Here is a 16,997-nt window from a genome sequence, read left to right as displayed (position 1 = left end):
AGACTTTTTATACTTTCATTAAAAACTGATTATGATTATGTGTTTGCTCTTTTGTACATAGGATGTCATCAACCTCCTCAAGCAGTTCTGGTGAGGATGAGACAATGCGTCATCATAATCGCGATGTGTGGTTGGGACAAAGGATCAAGTGTATGTGTAATCAATGTCAAGGATGCATTGTACGAGCGCGTCGAATTACCTTGAATCACATCTCCATGTATGGAGAATGGAATCAAACAGGTTTAGAGGTGAGTAGATGTAAATTGATAGTATTCAAATGACTCATGGTGTCCAAATTAATGGAGTTGTAATATATATGTTCTAATTGAAGCAATATGCAGTACCACACCCTAACATGGTGCCCTTGCGCGGCGAGAGCATGCAAAACATTGACGAGACGATGCTGGAGCTTTGGGATCTATTGTCAGAGATGAATGGGAAAGGGATGACAATAGCCCTGCACCCCACGAAGTTGTGGAAGAGGAAGTGTTTGATGATATGTTTGATGATATGGTACGTTGAAATTAAATTTTGTAATGCCATAAACCATACATACATGTGCTCTTATGTGCGCAGTTCATACTACCTACTAGCATCGACCATTGTGCAAACAAGACTTTGAAAAAATGTATTTATAAGATGGGCGAGCTTGTGAGGTATGTAAAACCCATGTCAGATCACCCTTCATTATACCTTGCAAAATGAACGTGCATGAGGTATAACGTACTATTCATTTATTTTTCAGATATGTTAGTTCCAAAGCAATTGATCCAGCCACGTTGGATGATGCGTGTGTTATGGCAGTGGAGGTGGTTTGTTTGGTAGAGGAGACTTTTTTGCGAACCATTCTCACAAGTCAACTACATCTCATTGTGCATTTAGTGGACGAAATTGCTTTATGTGGCAAGGCCTGAAGAAAGCATGGCCGAGGGTTGGTTGATACAAGAGTCTCTTGTATATATTTCAGATCTCAAGGAAAAGGACAAGTAAAGTAATCGACAGAACATTGATTGATGATCTCAATTTCACTTGCATTCTTAATAGTGATGTGATGAGCAGATGGGTTACAAGATATGAGGATGCAAAGACAAAAAGGCAAGCAGAAAGAGCTCTCTTTCGGAGGCAACATGGCTCTCGTAAGGCGTACCCTAAGCATCTAGCAACACTTCTGAATGATATCCATGTTGATTGGTTGCATGAGAAAATGGAGAGAGCAAAGAGCGGCGAGGGGCTACATATCACGGCGAGGGGCTGCATATCACGGCGGAAGAATGAAACGAGGATGCATGTTAAAGGTACATAGAACTAATGTTTTGCATTAGTTGTAAGTGATTTTCTTTTAAAATTTATTCACATTGCTTACACAAATATTGCTTCTATTTTGGTCCAGTGCACTATGTTCAATGCTATATGGTGTGGAGGCAAGCATTTTCGAACACAAAGAATTGATGAAAAGAGGAATCCACAAGATTGCGGTGTCATTAGTAGCTTTGAGGGAGCCAATGGAAAAATGGATGATTATTGTGGCACAATCCAAGACATATTTAGGCTTGACTTTCGTCGCTTCTTTGTGTATGTTTTGGATGTCAAATGGCAAATGAACATGGTGGAAAATGGGCCTAATGCAACGATAAAATGCCATGCAAGTGGCTATGTAACTATTGACGCTATAAAGTTTTGGCAAATGAACATGGTGGAAAATGGGCCTAATGCAACGATAAAATGCCATGCAAGTGGCTATGTAACTATTGACGCTATAAAGTTTTGGCAAACAAAGAAAGATAGGCTCGTATTGCCACAACAATGTGAGCAGGTATGCATTTTTTTCCTAATATGTTTCATGTACATATATATCTAAGCTCACATACCCCCCTTGACTTTTGATATGCTAATTAATTACTACAATATGTGTATTTGAGTAGGTTATCTATCTGCCAATGGTGCATGATATTAAATGGTGCTACATCATCCCTATTGCACCATGTTCCAAAGTGATGTACAATACATTCACTGATATGGAGTATATGGAGGATGTAGCAAGCTGCAATGAAGATGATGTCGAACATGCCAATGAAGATGTGATCGATGATCAAGAAATAAGAGATGATCGTGATAATGAGGACGAGCGTGCCATTTCTCATGATCATGAGGATGACCCTACCATTGACAATGATGGTGATGTTGATGAGGGTGATCAGGGCATGGGTACCATTATCAATGGACAGAATATCAATAGTGGAATAAATTTAATCATAGCCTTACAAATTAATCAAATGGATATTGATGTTGATTGTTTGGCAAGGATGGATCTTATTGAAGATGAGATCAAACCCTAACCAATCCATCACTGTATCGTTCTAAATTGATGACATTTTTATTATATATATTGTCTTTTAATTATCATCTCATGATTTATTTTTGAATATATTACATTGTTGTAAATGCATGTAGTGGGATTGTGTAATGATATATACTGTAATGTACTATGAGATGGTTTAAAGAAAATGGTTTTTAATTCTGTAAAGAAATTGAGTTTTTCTTAATAAAGTTCTCTGTTATCGCGTGTAATAAAGCGTGTATAATTGCGCATATATACACGTGCTGGTACACACGTTTCTAAAACCAATATACATGCAAATGTAGATGCCAATATACACGCGCCTGATACTACTCATATACATGCGCGACCATACACGCGCCCGTAACTTATCGCGTGTATCGAACGCGTGTATGGCAGCAGTGTCTTGTACTGATCACTCGAAATTTGATGAGGATTCCAATTAGACACCTCTTCATTGTAAAAACTTTATGTATATATAGCCAAAGCCCAATAATTTCTGAAATATAATCTTTTTGGACTCAAATGCATTCTCCAAAATGTATGTGTTTCTTATATTTGTGTTTGTGTTACAAATCTGAAATTGTGACTATTTTATTAAAAAAAATTAAGAATTGAGGAAGACTGGGGAGTCCTGTGTAGACTCCTCAGTTTGCCCTAGCTCTTTTTTTGATGTCCAACAAAGCATTTGCTACTTTGCAATGAAAATATAAGTCGTTGCTTAGTAGCAAAATATCGCTGCTCAACAACGATATTTCACTGCAAAACAATGAAATATCGATGGTGAGTAGCGACATTTTTGCTGCTGAGCAACAAACCCTTCAGCAAAAATAGCAATGTTTCTAGCATCGAAAATGGCCCGACACCTAGTTGCCCTTCTAGTTATAAAAATGCTGCTATTTTCGCTCCTAGACCCTCATTTTGTTTCCTTGAGATCCCTCTTTTGACTCTTCTTCAAGCCTCTTGCCGCCTAACTCTCTTTCTCAGACATACATTGCCCATCACCTTCGCTTCCCCATGCGCCTTCTATTTTTACATAGTAGTTGTAATTTGTTTCATGATTTACACCGATGTGCATGCATAGATTAGTTGAAATTAAAATTTACACTCACGCACATAGTAGTCATGCATATACTTATATATATGTATATATGATTGATAGAGATGGAAGAAGTTACTTGCATATTTTTTGAGCACATGAGGAGTACTCTTTCCTTTGAGGAGAGAGTGAATTTGGTTGCTGAATTTGAGCATCATTTTTTTCATAGTCCACCAAGGCCGGTTGAAGCTGCTGGATGGAACGATATTTATCAAATTAAAATGTATTTAGATTTAGACAAATTAGATAAAAATATTACGCTTATGATTATTAAAGAAAGCGTGGGCTTGATTGATTGTTATGAAATATACTTTATTGTCCATGTTGAAAAAGATCAAGTACGACAAGTATTTGATGAAGTTGTTAAATGTATCCCAAAGCATAAGCTCCTCCGAAAATAAATTTGGTTGTGTTCTTGAATGGTTTCAGTTCTAGATTACTTTTTGTATTTGAATGGATTTTATTTTTTTGTTATTTTCTTATAATCTTCCTTTGCTAAATATAAAAAAGTTCATAATTGTTATTAATGTATAGTTTGATTATGTTTTATGAAGAGACAAGTCATTAAATATCTTAAAGTTGACTTCTGATAATAATAAATTATGAGATATTGTCTTGTTTGAGGAAATGCCACATTTGGGATTTTTTGGATCCCAGCGTAGTCCAAAATGGGAAGTCCTTGGATTTGATGGGTGGGATGATGTTAATCCTCGGTATATTTATATAGTCTTGGACCCTTATAGGCTAGATGACAATCTCAAGCTCCTCTTAATCAAAGAAGCATTGGGATTACCAGATGGCTTTTACATTGTGGTTAGTAGATGTAGGAGCTCTGAGGAAAAGCGTTTCATTTTTAGTGAAATTCTGAAGTGCATCCCATTAGGAAGTTGGTAAAGATAATGTAATAAGCTTTTAGATTATTGATGGATGTCTCTTTCTTACTCTCTATCTCTCTCCCTCTCTATTTGTTTTCTCTCTCCCTCTCTATTTGTTTGTGTTTCTCTCTCTTTGTCCCATCAAACATATAATACACATATAGTTATTGTTACGTTTTATTGTGTATTTGGATTAGAAAAATAGAGATCATAAGTTTATTATGTTTTTCGATTTTTTCGTATGATTGTATAGAAGAAAGAACAAGGACGATAGTTTCAAAGCTGGTGATTCAAAATCCAATTCTCTATTTGACTTGAGGTTGGTTTCTTTGTTGGCCTTTTTGTCTTTATCTATTTGTGTGTCTATCGTATGGTTGGCTAAATAGAGAGCGGGAACTAGAGAGAGAGAGAGAGAGAGAGAGCACATTAAAACATTCTCTATTTCTCTTTTAATCTCATTGAGTGTGTTACCATGTTTAAACAACTTACAATGTGCTTAGCTACATAAGCTATAAACATCCCATTTATTAGACTATTTTCTTTGAGATTGTAGAGAGAGTTCTAGCAAATAGTTGTTTTAACTTCAGAACGTTCTTAAAAAAGTTTTAAAAATTTATGATTTTGCCAATACATAAAATATATAGAGAAACTTATATGTATCTCTATGATAGTTTTCAAGGAGGAATCTACATTTGTATAGGTAGGTTTCTAGGATTGGTTATATGTTGCAAAGATATGAAGAGAGATTTGAAGAGCCTTAAGATATTAATTTTGAATTTCAACAAATAATATTGATCCACCAAATGAGTTATGTAAGGTTTTGTTGTTTTCCTTCTTTTTCTGCACGAAAAGTTTATCTTGCACTAGCTAATGTTTTTTTGCCAAATGGAGGCGAGGAGTATATGCTTCCAAGGAGAGATAACCCAGTTAACCGAAGATTGTTTTAAAGCTTTGTTTAGGTGTGTTGAGATTGTCAATATTATTTTGGATTGAAATGCTGGCTATTTATTTATGCCAAGTTTGGTGCTTTATTTAATGAAATTAAGTGCTTTAGGAGCATATATATGGCAAGCATGGTGTGTTTATATATAGGTTGGCAAGTTAGGGACCATGGGGCCCATCATGGGATTCAAATATAAGGCTTATCCCTACTTACCCTTCGAATATGGGCGTATCTTTTTTTTTCAATTTTTTGGAATTAGAAAGTGAGAAAAAGAACACACCCGGGCGTGCCATCGCTTTCGTTAATGAGCGCTTGAAGCTATGGTCTTGGGACTCTAGAGCAACACCTCTCTCTACATCACTGATTTGTGATCGACAAATAAGAATACTCTCAAAGCTATTGATATATATACAAGGAAATATTTATAAGCTATTATGGAACAAATTGATTGAATTCTTGGTGCTAACTATAGTAAAGAGAGGAATAAGAACCAACTACAATAATAAAAATTAACTATACGGACACGTATTTCGGCGTTTCAGGGATTTTAAGCTTAAATCTAAAGCGTTGAAAAAAGCGTGGATAATGGCCCCGCCTCTTGTTGAGGGTAAGAGCTAGCACACAATCTCATGGGGCACAAGTCAATTCTCGAAAGGTGGCCTAGTCATAACCAATCTGAAGATGAGAGCCAAAACTCTCACGCTTAAGTGGCTACAAAAGATTGACATAGCGCAAGCATGGGGAGTAATTACCAGGCACTTCATTCAGAATGCAACAAGATTACCAAGGCAATGGCCACACCTGTCCTAGAGACACCAGATTGCATCCTTGGGGAAGTGCACAGTCAAGAAATCTACGTTAGTCATGCATGGGCTAGTGACACTCGGCAAGAGCTTTTTGTTGGCCTAAGGTGGAATGGTAAACCTCCTCTTATGGGAGATGGAGCTCTAGGAGAGAGTATGGTTACTTTGCAATATGGAAGGTGGTCAGCCACCACAAGCACTATGGAACGTCAACCAGGCCCGTAACTCCATAAGAAAGGCTTGTGAATATGCTATGACCTTTGGGATAGTAGAATGGCCCAATTGTTGGATTGGGACGTTGTTGCTCAAAACTATGGTCTCTTCAACCTTGCACTCTCTATTCTCCAAGATGCCTGTAGATGTGCTCCCTTAACAGTGGCCAACTACACTCTGCCTGATAAGTGATAACTGACTTGCTAATAGGGCCTCCGGACATGAAAGGAGCCGACATGCAGGACTGCCAAACCCATTGGTTTGGGAAGCTAGCCCATAGGCATAACTCCCCAAGCTCTACTGGGCACTGGGCCCGACGTAGAGCGGCAGTGTGGATAGCAATCCCATCCCTTCGCATCAATGTTTTTCTCTAGCGGTTGCTTCATTTGAAACTCCCTACAGGGGACAAGCCTGCTAACTGGGCTCCAGTGTCTCCATTGTGCCCCTTTTGAAGCACACACAGGCAAGATGCCTTTCATGTTTTTTGGGTTTGCCCCAATGCTCAGACCCTATGGAGAGGAATGCGAAGGTGGCTGGAAAGCCGCGACACACAACATCAGTCTACTTTGGAAAAATGCATGCTGGGTGACACGAACCTCCTCAGCCCGGCCCTAGCGTGTATATGGTCGTGGATTAGATATACGGTGTTGCAGCAACTTCGGACAGCCAGAGATCAGCTACTAGTATTCCGTCGATGCCCGCATATGCAACGTCTTGTGAGTGGAAGGTGGAAGATTTTGTAGCAGAACTAAAGGTGTTAACTGGTCCTTTCGACTCTGAGTTGTTATAGGTAGCGCCAAGTTGCAACTCGTGAGAATCTAGCCTCTTTAATACATGCAACATCTTCAACTTTTTTATAATAAAAACTTATTAATATCAAAGTATCCTTTCGTTTTAAAAAAAGCAAACATAAGTAAATTTATTAATTTTCTATCGATGGACGAATTACAGAGTTTGGGAGTGCGCAAAGGCCGTAAGTTTTAACGCGTAAGAAGAAAAGCGATGGAACTTATAAAGACCATCTACTAGGAGTGGCGTGAAATGAGAGCAGCAAGCTGCTCCAACGTCTCCTGGGGACGAATTACAGAGTTTGGGAGAGCCAGACGTGCGCAAAGGCCGTAAGTATTAACGCGTAAGAAGAAAAGCGATGGAACTTATAAAGACCATCTACTAGGAGTGGCGTGAAATGAGAGCAGCAAGCTGCTCCAACGGCTCCTGGGGAGAGATGTGGAGGATCCCTCTGAAGCCTACAGAATTGGCTGCAGCTAAGTTGACGGCAGTATCGTCAACGAAAATTCTGGTCTCTTCTGGGAGGATGTTGGCCTCCAACATCACCCGTCGGAAAAACTCAAGCTCGGGCTTTCGCGAACGCCAGGCCCACGACGGGAATGACCCATCGAAGAGCGGCCAGAGTTCAGAGAACGCCTCCTGCAAGCGCTGCCAGTGCTCCATGGCGATGTTAGACATACAAAAGAGGCGCAGATGTGTCGCTTCCTCCTTCACCTGCCGTAGAAAGCGCAGCATCTCTGGAACGGGGGCTAAACTCTCAGCCGCGCGGGCGAAGGCCAGATCGACGTGTGCCAAGGGCACGGAAAAGCTATCGGCGAGCTGGCGGTGATATTCTTCCTTGGAGATGCGGGCAGTCTCGTAGGAATGCGTGAGGTCGGACTGGAGAATGGTCCTGAAGGTAGCAGGCTCCATGGCGCCCAAATCCGAGTCTGTCCAGCTGAACAGCACTCCGCCCAGGTCAAACACGATGTTCTTGTAGGGTTGAGACAGACTTTGGGAAGCTACCTCTGCCTGTGCCATCCCCCCCCCTCTCTCTCTCTCTCTCTCTCTCTCTCTCTCTGTGTGTGTGTGTGTGTGTGTGTCTTAGAACGAGGGATGCGAACAGAGTCGAGTACTCCTGGAGCTGGAATTGACTAATATATAACCAAAGCCATTTTAGATACAGAGAGGATGATAATGACAATGAGCTGGAGAGGCGTGCGAAGCCCTGACTTGTACCTTTAGGACACGCAAAACCATATTATATATATATATATAGCGGCATTATATATATATATATATATATATATATTTATGTGATATTTGAAACCTATGGAACCTCTCCAAAGCGGCTTGCATTAGAATAAGTTAGCATTATATATATATATATATATATATATATATATATATATATACATATATTACATGATGTTGGAACTTGGGGCATATTCTATAGTTGGGACACACATGTTGAGACCCAAATACAGTGTTTCATACTTGTTCAACTATTTCACTAATAATATTTAATTAAATGTTTCCTCTCGTTATTTGCCCCTTCTTGTATTCATATCGGTGTCTATCATACATAAAATTGTAATTAGGAATATATGATTATAGCCCATGTGGCAACATAAAGATCCCTTATCATGATGGTCGTGTCCTCAATAGAGTGATCCCTTGCCCATTAAAAATGATCAAAGAGATAGCCATAAAGATTCAGGACCTATATGATATTTGAAAAAAGACACAAGGAAATGTGAAGCACCAACCTTTTCTCCGGTAGCATCTTAGACTAAAAGGACATTACTAGAGATACCCATTATGATTTCTCTCGTCAACGTATCCTAAAACCTTGACATCTTGCAAGCCTCTCTACCTTGTATTAGCACCTAGCCATGCTACCACAAGAGTTACAATGCCCATGTATACCCAATACATGCAAAATAGGTCCACTCAAGTGTTTTCTCCACACATGAATTAATTAACCTATGTAGAACAGGGAAGGGGCACCAAAACTTGAGAAAAGCCATAGGGAAGAAAAAATCACCTTAGAAGGTCAATGGCAGTACTTTTGTCTGGAACATTCTGCGCCTTGAACCTTACTGTTGCCTCACCACACGTTGGGAGTACACTTGTTTGGAAGGTTCTACCTCTCTACCCTTCTACTATTGCCTCACCACACTTGAGGGCGTATTCTATAGTTGGGACACACATGTGGACACCCAAATACAAGGTTTCGTATACCTGTTCAACTATTTCACCAACAATATTTAATTAGATGTTTCCTCTCGTTATTCGTCCTTGACCGTATCCATATCGGTGTCTATTACTTGCCAACTCAACATAAGTAATGGAATGAGATTGGGTGCAGGCGGCGCTGAGTATTACATTTGGCCACATTAGCACCCATGTTGTTTGAGCGGCTTTGGTGTGTAAAAGCCCTTACATTTTGTGCTCTCTTTCCAATATTGTGTAGTAATTATTATCATTGACTAGATAGATACGGGTTCCCATGACATTCACTTGACTAACAATTTAGAAAGGCTTCTCTTAGCTTTAAATCGTGCCCCTTATCATGTCAAGCTTTGTTTGATTTAAGCAATGAAGCTTCATGAGAGCTCTTCTTTTGATGTCTTATTGCTTATTTGAGTATTGATCTGCATTAGCCTCACTTTATCCCTCTTTGCATGGGCTTATGCATGCAACCCTCCATGGGACGCAACCTCTTAAACCCCTATCCCTAACCCCCCCACAGATGGACCATTGTAGGTAACCTCCTACATAGTTTCCACCTCACCCACTGCTACCCTTCACACTTCGACATCATCCACTATGTCATCCACTTGTGATCCCCAAACTTCATTGTAGCTACTTCCCTATCACTTTTGTAACCCTTTCTCTACTAATAGACCCCTCAAAGCTTATGTGGAGTAGCTTCTCTTTGATGACTTCTCTTATGCAAGCATCTAAGGAGGATAGTGGTCCCCTATCCCTAGCCCCTAGAGATGGCACATTGTAGGTAACCTCCTCCATAGTTTCCACCTCCCCCACTGCTACCAGTCACACTTGCCACTATGTCCTCCACTTGAGGGCCCCAAACTTCATTGCATCTACTTCCTCATCGCTCTTGTAACCACTATGGAGATCCTCATAAACCCTTGCTCTACTAATAGACCCCTCAAAACTTCTGTGGAGTAGCTTATTTTTAATGACTTTTCTCGTTATGGAAGAAGCTGAGGAGGACAAGGGCCACCCTTGTCTTTACCTTGATTAACATAGTCTTATTACTGAGCCATAAAAACACTTCGCTTTAGCCACAACATTAGCTCAGTCTAGATTTATTTTATTTTCTCATAACTTGATGTCCAAAAGTCATGCAATTACTCCATTGTGTCCAATTAGTTTAAAACAAATTTGGGGGGTCTTTTAGAATGAAGCTTAGCTCATTTTCAAAATTGATACTTCTCAAAAATACAAAGAAAGTCAAAAAAAGTGACCTAAATAGTTTTCAGCATACCTAACTTTCAGGGACTCAAATAATTGTTAGCTTTTACTCAATTAACATCGTATCCATATGTCAAATGAATCACATACATATAGAAGAATTATTTGTGAGTTGCTTAAAAATTATTTAAGAAAGTTATGACTTTGAATACACTCTCAATCAAGACTCTAAAAAATACACTTTTCAAGACACTTTTGTTCTCATACATTTTTTCAACTACTATCTCTTATGTTAAGTATAGATCACAAGAATGGTTTTGTTTGAAAATTTATCATTAGAGAGCAAGAATTTGTTTATAAAAGTCTCTAAAAGCCAAAAAGTGCCTTTTTCTCTACTAACACCACAATGAGTAGCTTGGTTTTTTCAAAACACATGGATTAGCTAGCAATAGGAATTTAGAAGAGTATTGAATTAGAACTCTATGCAAGTTATAAACAATATAAGATCATGAATGAATAGTAGCCTTTGTGGCCACAATGGAATGAAGGATTTGCAAAATGAAAATATTCAAATTTCATTACTATTTTCTTGGATATATTTTCTACTACAAAGTGCATTACTGCACCATGAATGAGCAACAATTAGAATTGTGACAATAACAACAAATTGGGCAAGTAGAAAGGTGGGGGTAGAATGGGGGAGATTATTTTTTCCCATCCTACCCTATTTTCTTATATAATGAAATAATTAGAGCCAATAATCTCGGGGGGTTCACCTAAAAATTTATATGTAGTCATAGCACGTGAGTTCAAATGAAGGGTTTTATAATTCAAAATTTTAAGGTAAATTTATAGAAATACATTTACAAAAGGGGTTTTTTAATTGATTTTGAAAAAAAATCTATAAGTCTATGTCATGTGACAACAGGATTATCAAGAGCCTAGATAGCTCGATTGTCCCCCCAAGAAAGGCACGAGTAGGGTTTAGGGGAGCTAAAATGACCAGGTATGGACTCAAGAGTGACCAGGTATGGACTCAAGAGTGACCAGACACTAGTGAGAGTGGCCATGCATATGTGGAGAGCTGACTAGCTACTAAAATTGTGGAGTCCTTGTATAAATTGTCCAGAGTTATTGTTGGCTGAGGTTGGGAGAGGAGAACCAGGAGCTCTCAGCAACACCCTGGAATTGGACAAGAGAGTAGTGCAGCTGAGGCTACCTTTATATTGGTATTAGAGTAGGATGGTCAATAGCACCTCATGATTTCATCTTATGAGTATTACACGCTGTGGATATGCCGACCACCAATTTTGCATTTGAACGAGCCATCCAATTGACACCTGAAAATTATACAGTTGTTGCCAAGAGACAATAAAATCTTGCATATGGTAGAGCCTATGCGTAAGAGAGGCAACCACTGTTTTCTCGTGTGCCTTTGCTTTTATTGGAGCTATCGAGACCAGCAGTGTTGCACCATTGTCCACACAATAGCTACGAGCTTTTTGGTGTGGCTATTGTTTAGTGTATGTTATATTTCAAAATAGTGCCTAGCCTTGTCTGCAACAAAGCCGAAGCACAGAAGCGCAACCGGCCGGTTACACTTGTGACTTGGCCAAGTTGCCGGATGCAGATTCCGAACAAACGCCCCATTGTAGAGAGCACTAGAGCTTCACCAAAATTCAAGAAAAAAAAATTTGCGAAAAGAAAATCAAAGGATTCAAAGGTTTATACCTTATAAAGGTTAGAGATTGTCCCCACGGTGGCTTACTTAAGTGGAATTTTGAGCCTTTTACGATGGTCAAGAGATGTTTCGCCGACAACTCTCAGCTTTTCATACTGCACACCGGTGATTTCACTTTGAGCTAACAATCTGGTTGCTTTCCTAGAGCTTGGACTTGAGGTTGGTGCTTGTGTTTATTTTGTAACATCGCATTGAGAGGGTTCAAATGGAATCTAATAACCCTAATGAGTCTTTAAGTGGAGATCCTAGAGTTTTTTGTCAGACATGGAAAAGGTAGTGGCCGATCATGATGTCACGATGACTGATGATGATCTTCTTGATGATAATCTGGTGAAGTACAATTTAAGGCTCTAGAGTCTCGTACTTTGGACATTGAGTCCAAGTACAATAAGATAATCCTCTTTATTCAGGAGATAAATGATAACATGCAAGCTTTTATCACTCTAAGTGCTTTAGTGGGAGGGGTGCCAGTGACTCCTGCCGAAGGGGGCAATGTGAATGTTCATGAGTACATCTCACTCCAAAGATGTTGGTGCTATTTTAAAAGATCTGAAACCTTTGACTTTTAATGGGAAGAAGAAGGAACATAATAAGGATGTAGTCAATAGTTTTTTACAAAAGTGGCAGGATTTGCATCGACTGTGTCACACTCCAAAGGAGATACGCACGCTTGAAGCAAGCTTAACTCTAGGAGGTAAAGAATACAAGTGGTGGATGAGCTTGGAGTCCAAAAATCGGCCTACTACATGGGATGAATTTGAGAGTGCATTCATGAAATAATTTCTTCCACAGAATGAGATGAATCGTAATTGGGAAGCATGGGATAATTGTGAGATGAGAAATCTCACATTGAACTCAATATATCTCCAATTATCGAGAAATCATTCTCAAGTTGAAAGGAATGGACGTTTATCAGAAAACTTGTGGATTTATTCGCAGATTAGACTGGAAAATTTTAGAAGAAGCAATTAAGTTTGCTCAGATTTTTGACGACATTGTCAGAAAGAAAAAGCATGCACAGAATGCACAATGGACATCTAGTGTGTTTGAGGGTTCCAACAATCAAGGTCAAAATAAAAGAAAGGGACCTAACCAAAAGAATGACCAATCTAAGAAGTCTAAAGGTCCACAAAAAAATTTGAAGCATGAAGATTTTGAAAGAGCTAAAAATGAAAATTTATGTTCTCACTACATGGAAAAGGGTCATAGTAAACTACAGTGTCCTAAGCTAAAAGAAAATAAGAAGAGCCAGTGTGATCAAAGAAAGGAAAAGCAAGTGCTCACTATTCAAGTGCTCCCTCTAGATACTTCTCATAAGTTTAAATAAGTTCAATTTTATCATGTTGATTCTACTCATGCATGTTGTGTCAGGTCATTGATGTGGGTGCCTACATTTGGTTTGAATGCATGGTCACAAGGTGCGAGTTATGATTGATGATAGCACCACACACAATTTTACTTTAGTCAAGAAATTGAAGTTTTTGCAAAGTCCAAGTGATCATTAGTATGTGGTTTCTTTGATTAACGGATATGATAAAGATGTCTAGGATATAGTAGTTGAGATGCATTTGGATTTTCAAGTTATGCATATCACTCGAGTGGATGTGATTCTAGGTCATGAGTGGTTATATAACATTGGTCCATCTTTGTCTAGAAGTTATTTGTATAATTATTTTGAGTTTGAAGTAGTGGTAAGAAAGTGCACTTGCAAGGTGAACATGGTGTACCCTCCTCACCTCTTATATGCTCTATGTAACTCAATCGCCTTGTATAAGATAATGAAACAAAAAACATCTTTTTGTGTTACATGCTTCTTGATGATGTCATTACTTTTTCTACATGTGAAAACATAACTGGTTTGAGTGAGCATAGTGTTTACATGACTTCCTTTCAATCCAAGCATGTTAACAATAAAAAAATTAATGAATCCTTAAAGAAATTGTTACAACAATTTAAAGATGTGTTTCCAAATGAATTACCGGAAGGATTACCTCCTGTCCACAATGTTGAGCATCCAATTGAAGTAATACCTGGCTCAAGCCAGTAAGTAAGGCTCCTTATTGGCTTAGTTTTGAGGAAGCACAAGAAGTAGAACGATAGCTAAAGGAATACCTTAAAAGTGGATTCATTCAACCAAGTGCTTTGCCTTGGGCTTCACCAATTCTATTGGTGAAGAAAAAGATGGGTCTATGTGACTATGCATAGACTAATGTGGTTTGAATCAAATCACGATTAAGAATATGTACCCTTTACCACGAATAGATGAGTTGTTTGATCAACTCCAAGGGGCAAAGTACTTTATGAAAATCGATTTACGATCCAAATATCATTAAGTGAGAAATCGGGAAGCAGATGTCCAAAAGACTACTTTTTGAATAAGTTTAGTCACTATGAGCTTTTAGTCATGCCCTTCGGTTTGACTAATGCTCCAGCATCATCTTAAAGGAAAGTGAAAGACCTTCATTTAGGGGGGGGTTCGCAACAAAGAAGTTATGAAAAACTTAAGGTAGCTATAGCTACAGCTCACATTCTCCAAGTTGTTGATCCGAATCAACCCTTTGTGGTAGAGACATATGCTAGTAATGATGCAGTAGGTGCAATCCTCTTATAAGGGGGGTTGCATTTGAAAGTAAAAATTTGGATAGAGCTCAACAAAATTATTTGTCTTATAAAAGGGAGTTATAAGCTATTATTCATGCCTTAAAGAAGTGGAGGAATTATTTATATTGTGCCAGATTTGAGATAGTCTTTGATCATGAGAGTATCACATGGCTATCTAGTAAAAAGAGAGTAAAAAAGAATTGAAAGGATGCAAAGCCCGATGGGCAAAGTTGCTCTAAGAGTTTGACTTTCAATTGAGATATAGAAAAGGACATTATAATGTGGTAGAAGATGATTCATTGAGTTGCATGCCCATGGTTAACAGGTTGAGTTTTACTCAAATCATGAGTGATTTTTTGGAATCACTTAAGGGGAAGTGTGTTGATGATCCGCATTATGCCCATGTGTGGAGAGTCATAGAGAAGAGGGATCCCTTGACTACAAATAAAGATAGCCCCGTTCACGAGATAGACACTTCCACTAGTGGTGGTAAGTCTCAAGAGATGTCTCAAGGAGACATGTCACTTACAAGTGATGAAAGAAATCGTTGGAAGAATTTTTCCATCGAAGGTTACCTACTCTACAAAGGTAGAGTATGTATACCTTCGAACTCAGACATTAGGCATCGTATTTTATATGATTGTCATGATAGTATGAGTGTTGGTCATCCTGGAATGCGGAAGACATATGCACTAATGAAGAGACAATTTTATTGATTTGGCTTAAGTAAGGATGTCTAGGACTATGTCTTAAAATGCCAAAAGTGCCAGGTTAATAAAGTAGAACGCCTGAATGTAGGTAGTTTACTAAGTCCAGTAGAGATCCCATATGGCAAGTAGGAGAGTACCTCAATGGACTTTATAGTTGGATTACCTAAAACGAACAGAGGCCGCCATTCGGTTTGGATGGTCGTGGATAGGTTGATTAAAATGTGTCGGTTTATTCCAACAAAAATGATGGTGACTACACCTCAGTTAGCAAGGCTACTCATTGAAAATATATATCCATTATATGGCTTACCTACCGATATAGTTAGTGATAGAGATACAATGTTTAATAGACATTTTTGGCATGCTGTGTTAAAGAGATTGGACACCATGCTAAGTATAAGTATGGATGATCATCCTCAAAGTTATGGTGAAACTGAGAGAGTCAACCAAGTCTTGGAAGATATGCTACGAGCATATGTAAGTAAAAATCAAACCAATTGGAAAGAATATTTACCCATATTGGAATTTGCTTATAATAGTGCCAAACATTCAATAATGGGATTTAGTCCATTTATATTGATCTATGGTTTTCAACCACATGAGCTGTAGTGGTGGCCATGGGACTCAAGAAATAAAAGATACAAAAGGTTAAATATTTTCTTCAAGATGTCCAGGAGATGATGAAAATTGCGAAAGATAATGTTAGGAGAGCACACGACCGTGCTAAACATTATGCTGACAAAGATCGTATACAAATCATCTTTGAGGAAGGTGATAAAGTGTTTTTAAAGGTTCCGACACACTCCTAAACTTTGAAAATGGGGAGAAGTCTGAAGCTATTTCCAAGGTATTCTAGTCCATTTACAATACTTAAAAAAGTACTTAGTGTTTCTTATAAGTTAGCTTTACCAAAAAGCTCTAAAGTTCATCCAATTTTTCACATTAGTATACTGAAAAAGAAGTTGGGTGATGATGATAATCTCATCAGTCAAGAGATCCTAGTTGAACCCCCATCCTTACCACATGAACTAGAAAAAGTCTTGGATTACCAACAGAAAAGAACTCGACACTCTGTACGACACCAGTGTTTAGTCAAGTGGAAGGATAGACTAGAAGAAGGTTTTACTTGGGAAAAGGTAAGCACACTCAGAAAGAGGTTCCCGAATTTCATTTTTGAGGAAAAAAACTCCTCTTAAGAGGAGAGTAATGTCATGACAACGAGACTATTAGGAGCTTAGAGAGCTCAACCTTCCGGGCAAGGTATGGGCAGGTTTAGGGGAGCCAAAACCACCGCCAAAATGACTAAGGTACGGACTCAAGAGTGACTGGACACTAGGGAGAGTGGTTTGGCACATGTGAAGAGCTGACTAGCTAATAAAAGTGTGGAATCCTTGTATAGAGGGACCATAGTAAATTTTGGTTGGAGTTGGGAGGAGGAGAACCAGGAGCTCTCAACACCCTT

At 38.7% G+C, this 16,997-nt stretch overlaps 1 protein-coding gene across 1 annotated transcript; it reads right to left on the bottom strand.

Moving 5' to 3' along the window:
* Positions 1-7,441: 7,441 nt before the first annotated feature.
* Positions 7,442-8,080, bottom strand: LOC147603216 (sesquiterpene phosphatase astI-like). Its single transcript, XM_086796708.1, has one exon. It carries the CDS (start codon positions 8,078-8,080, stop codon positions 7,442-7,444), a length of 639 nt encoding a protein of 212 aa, XP_086652834.1.
* Between the last annotated feature and the right edge of the window lie 8,917 nt (positions 8,081-16,997).

Source organism: Cibotium barometz, chromosome 64, assembly GCF_041138505.1.
Source record: "Cibotium barometz isolate CiBa-2024 chromosome 64, ASM4113850v1, whole genome shotgun sequence".
Classification (NCBI taxonomy): Eukaryota; Viridiplantae; Streptophyta; class Polypodiopsida; order Cyatheales; family Cibotiaceae; genus Cibotium; species Cibotium barometz.
This window is presented reverse-complemented; position numbering and strand designations above follow the sequence as displayed.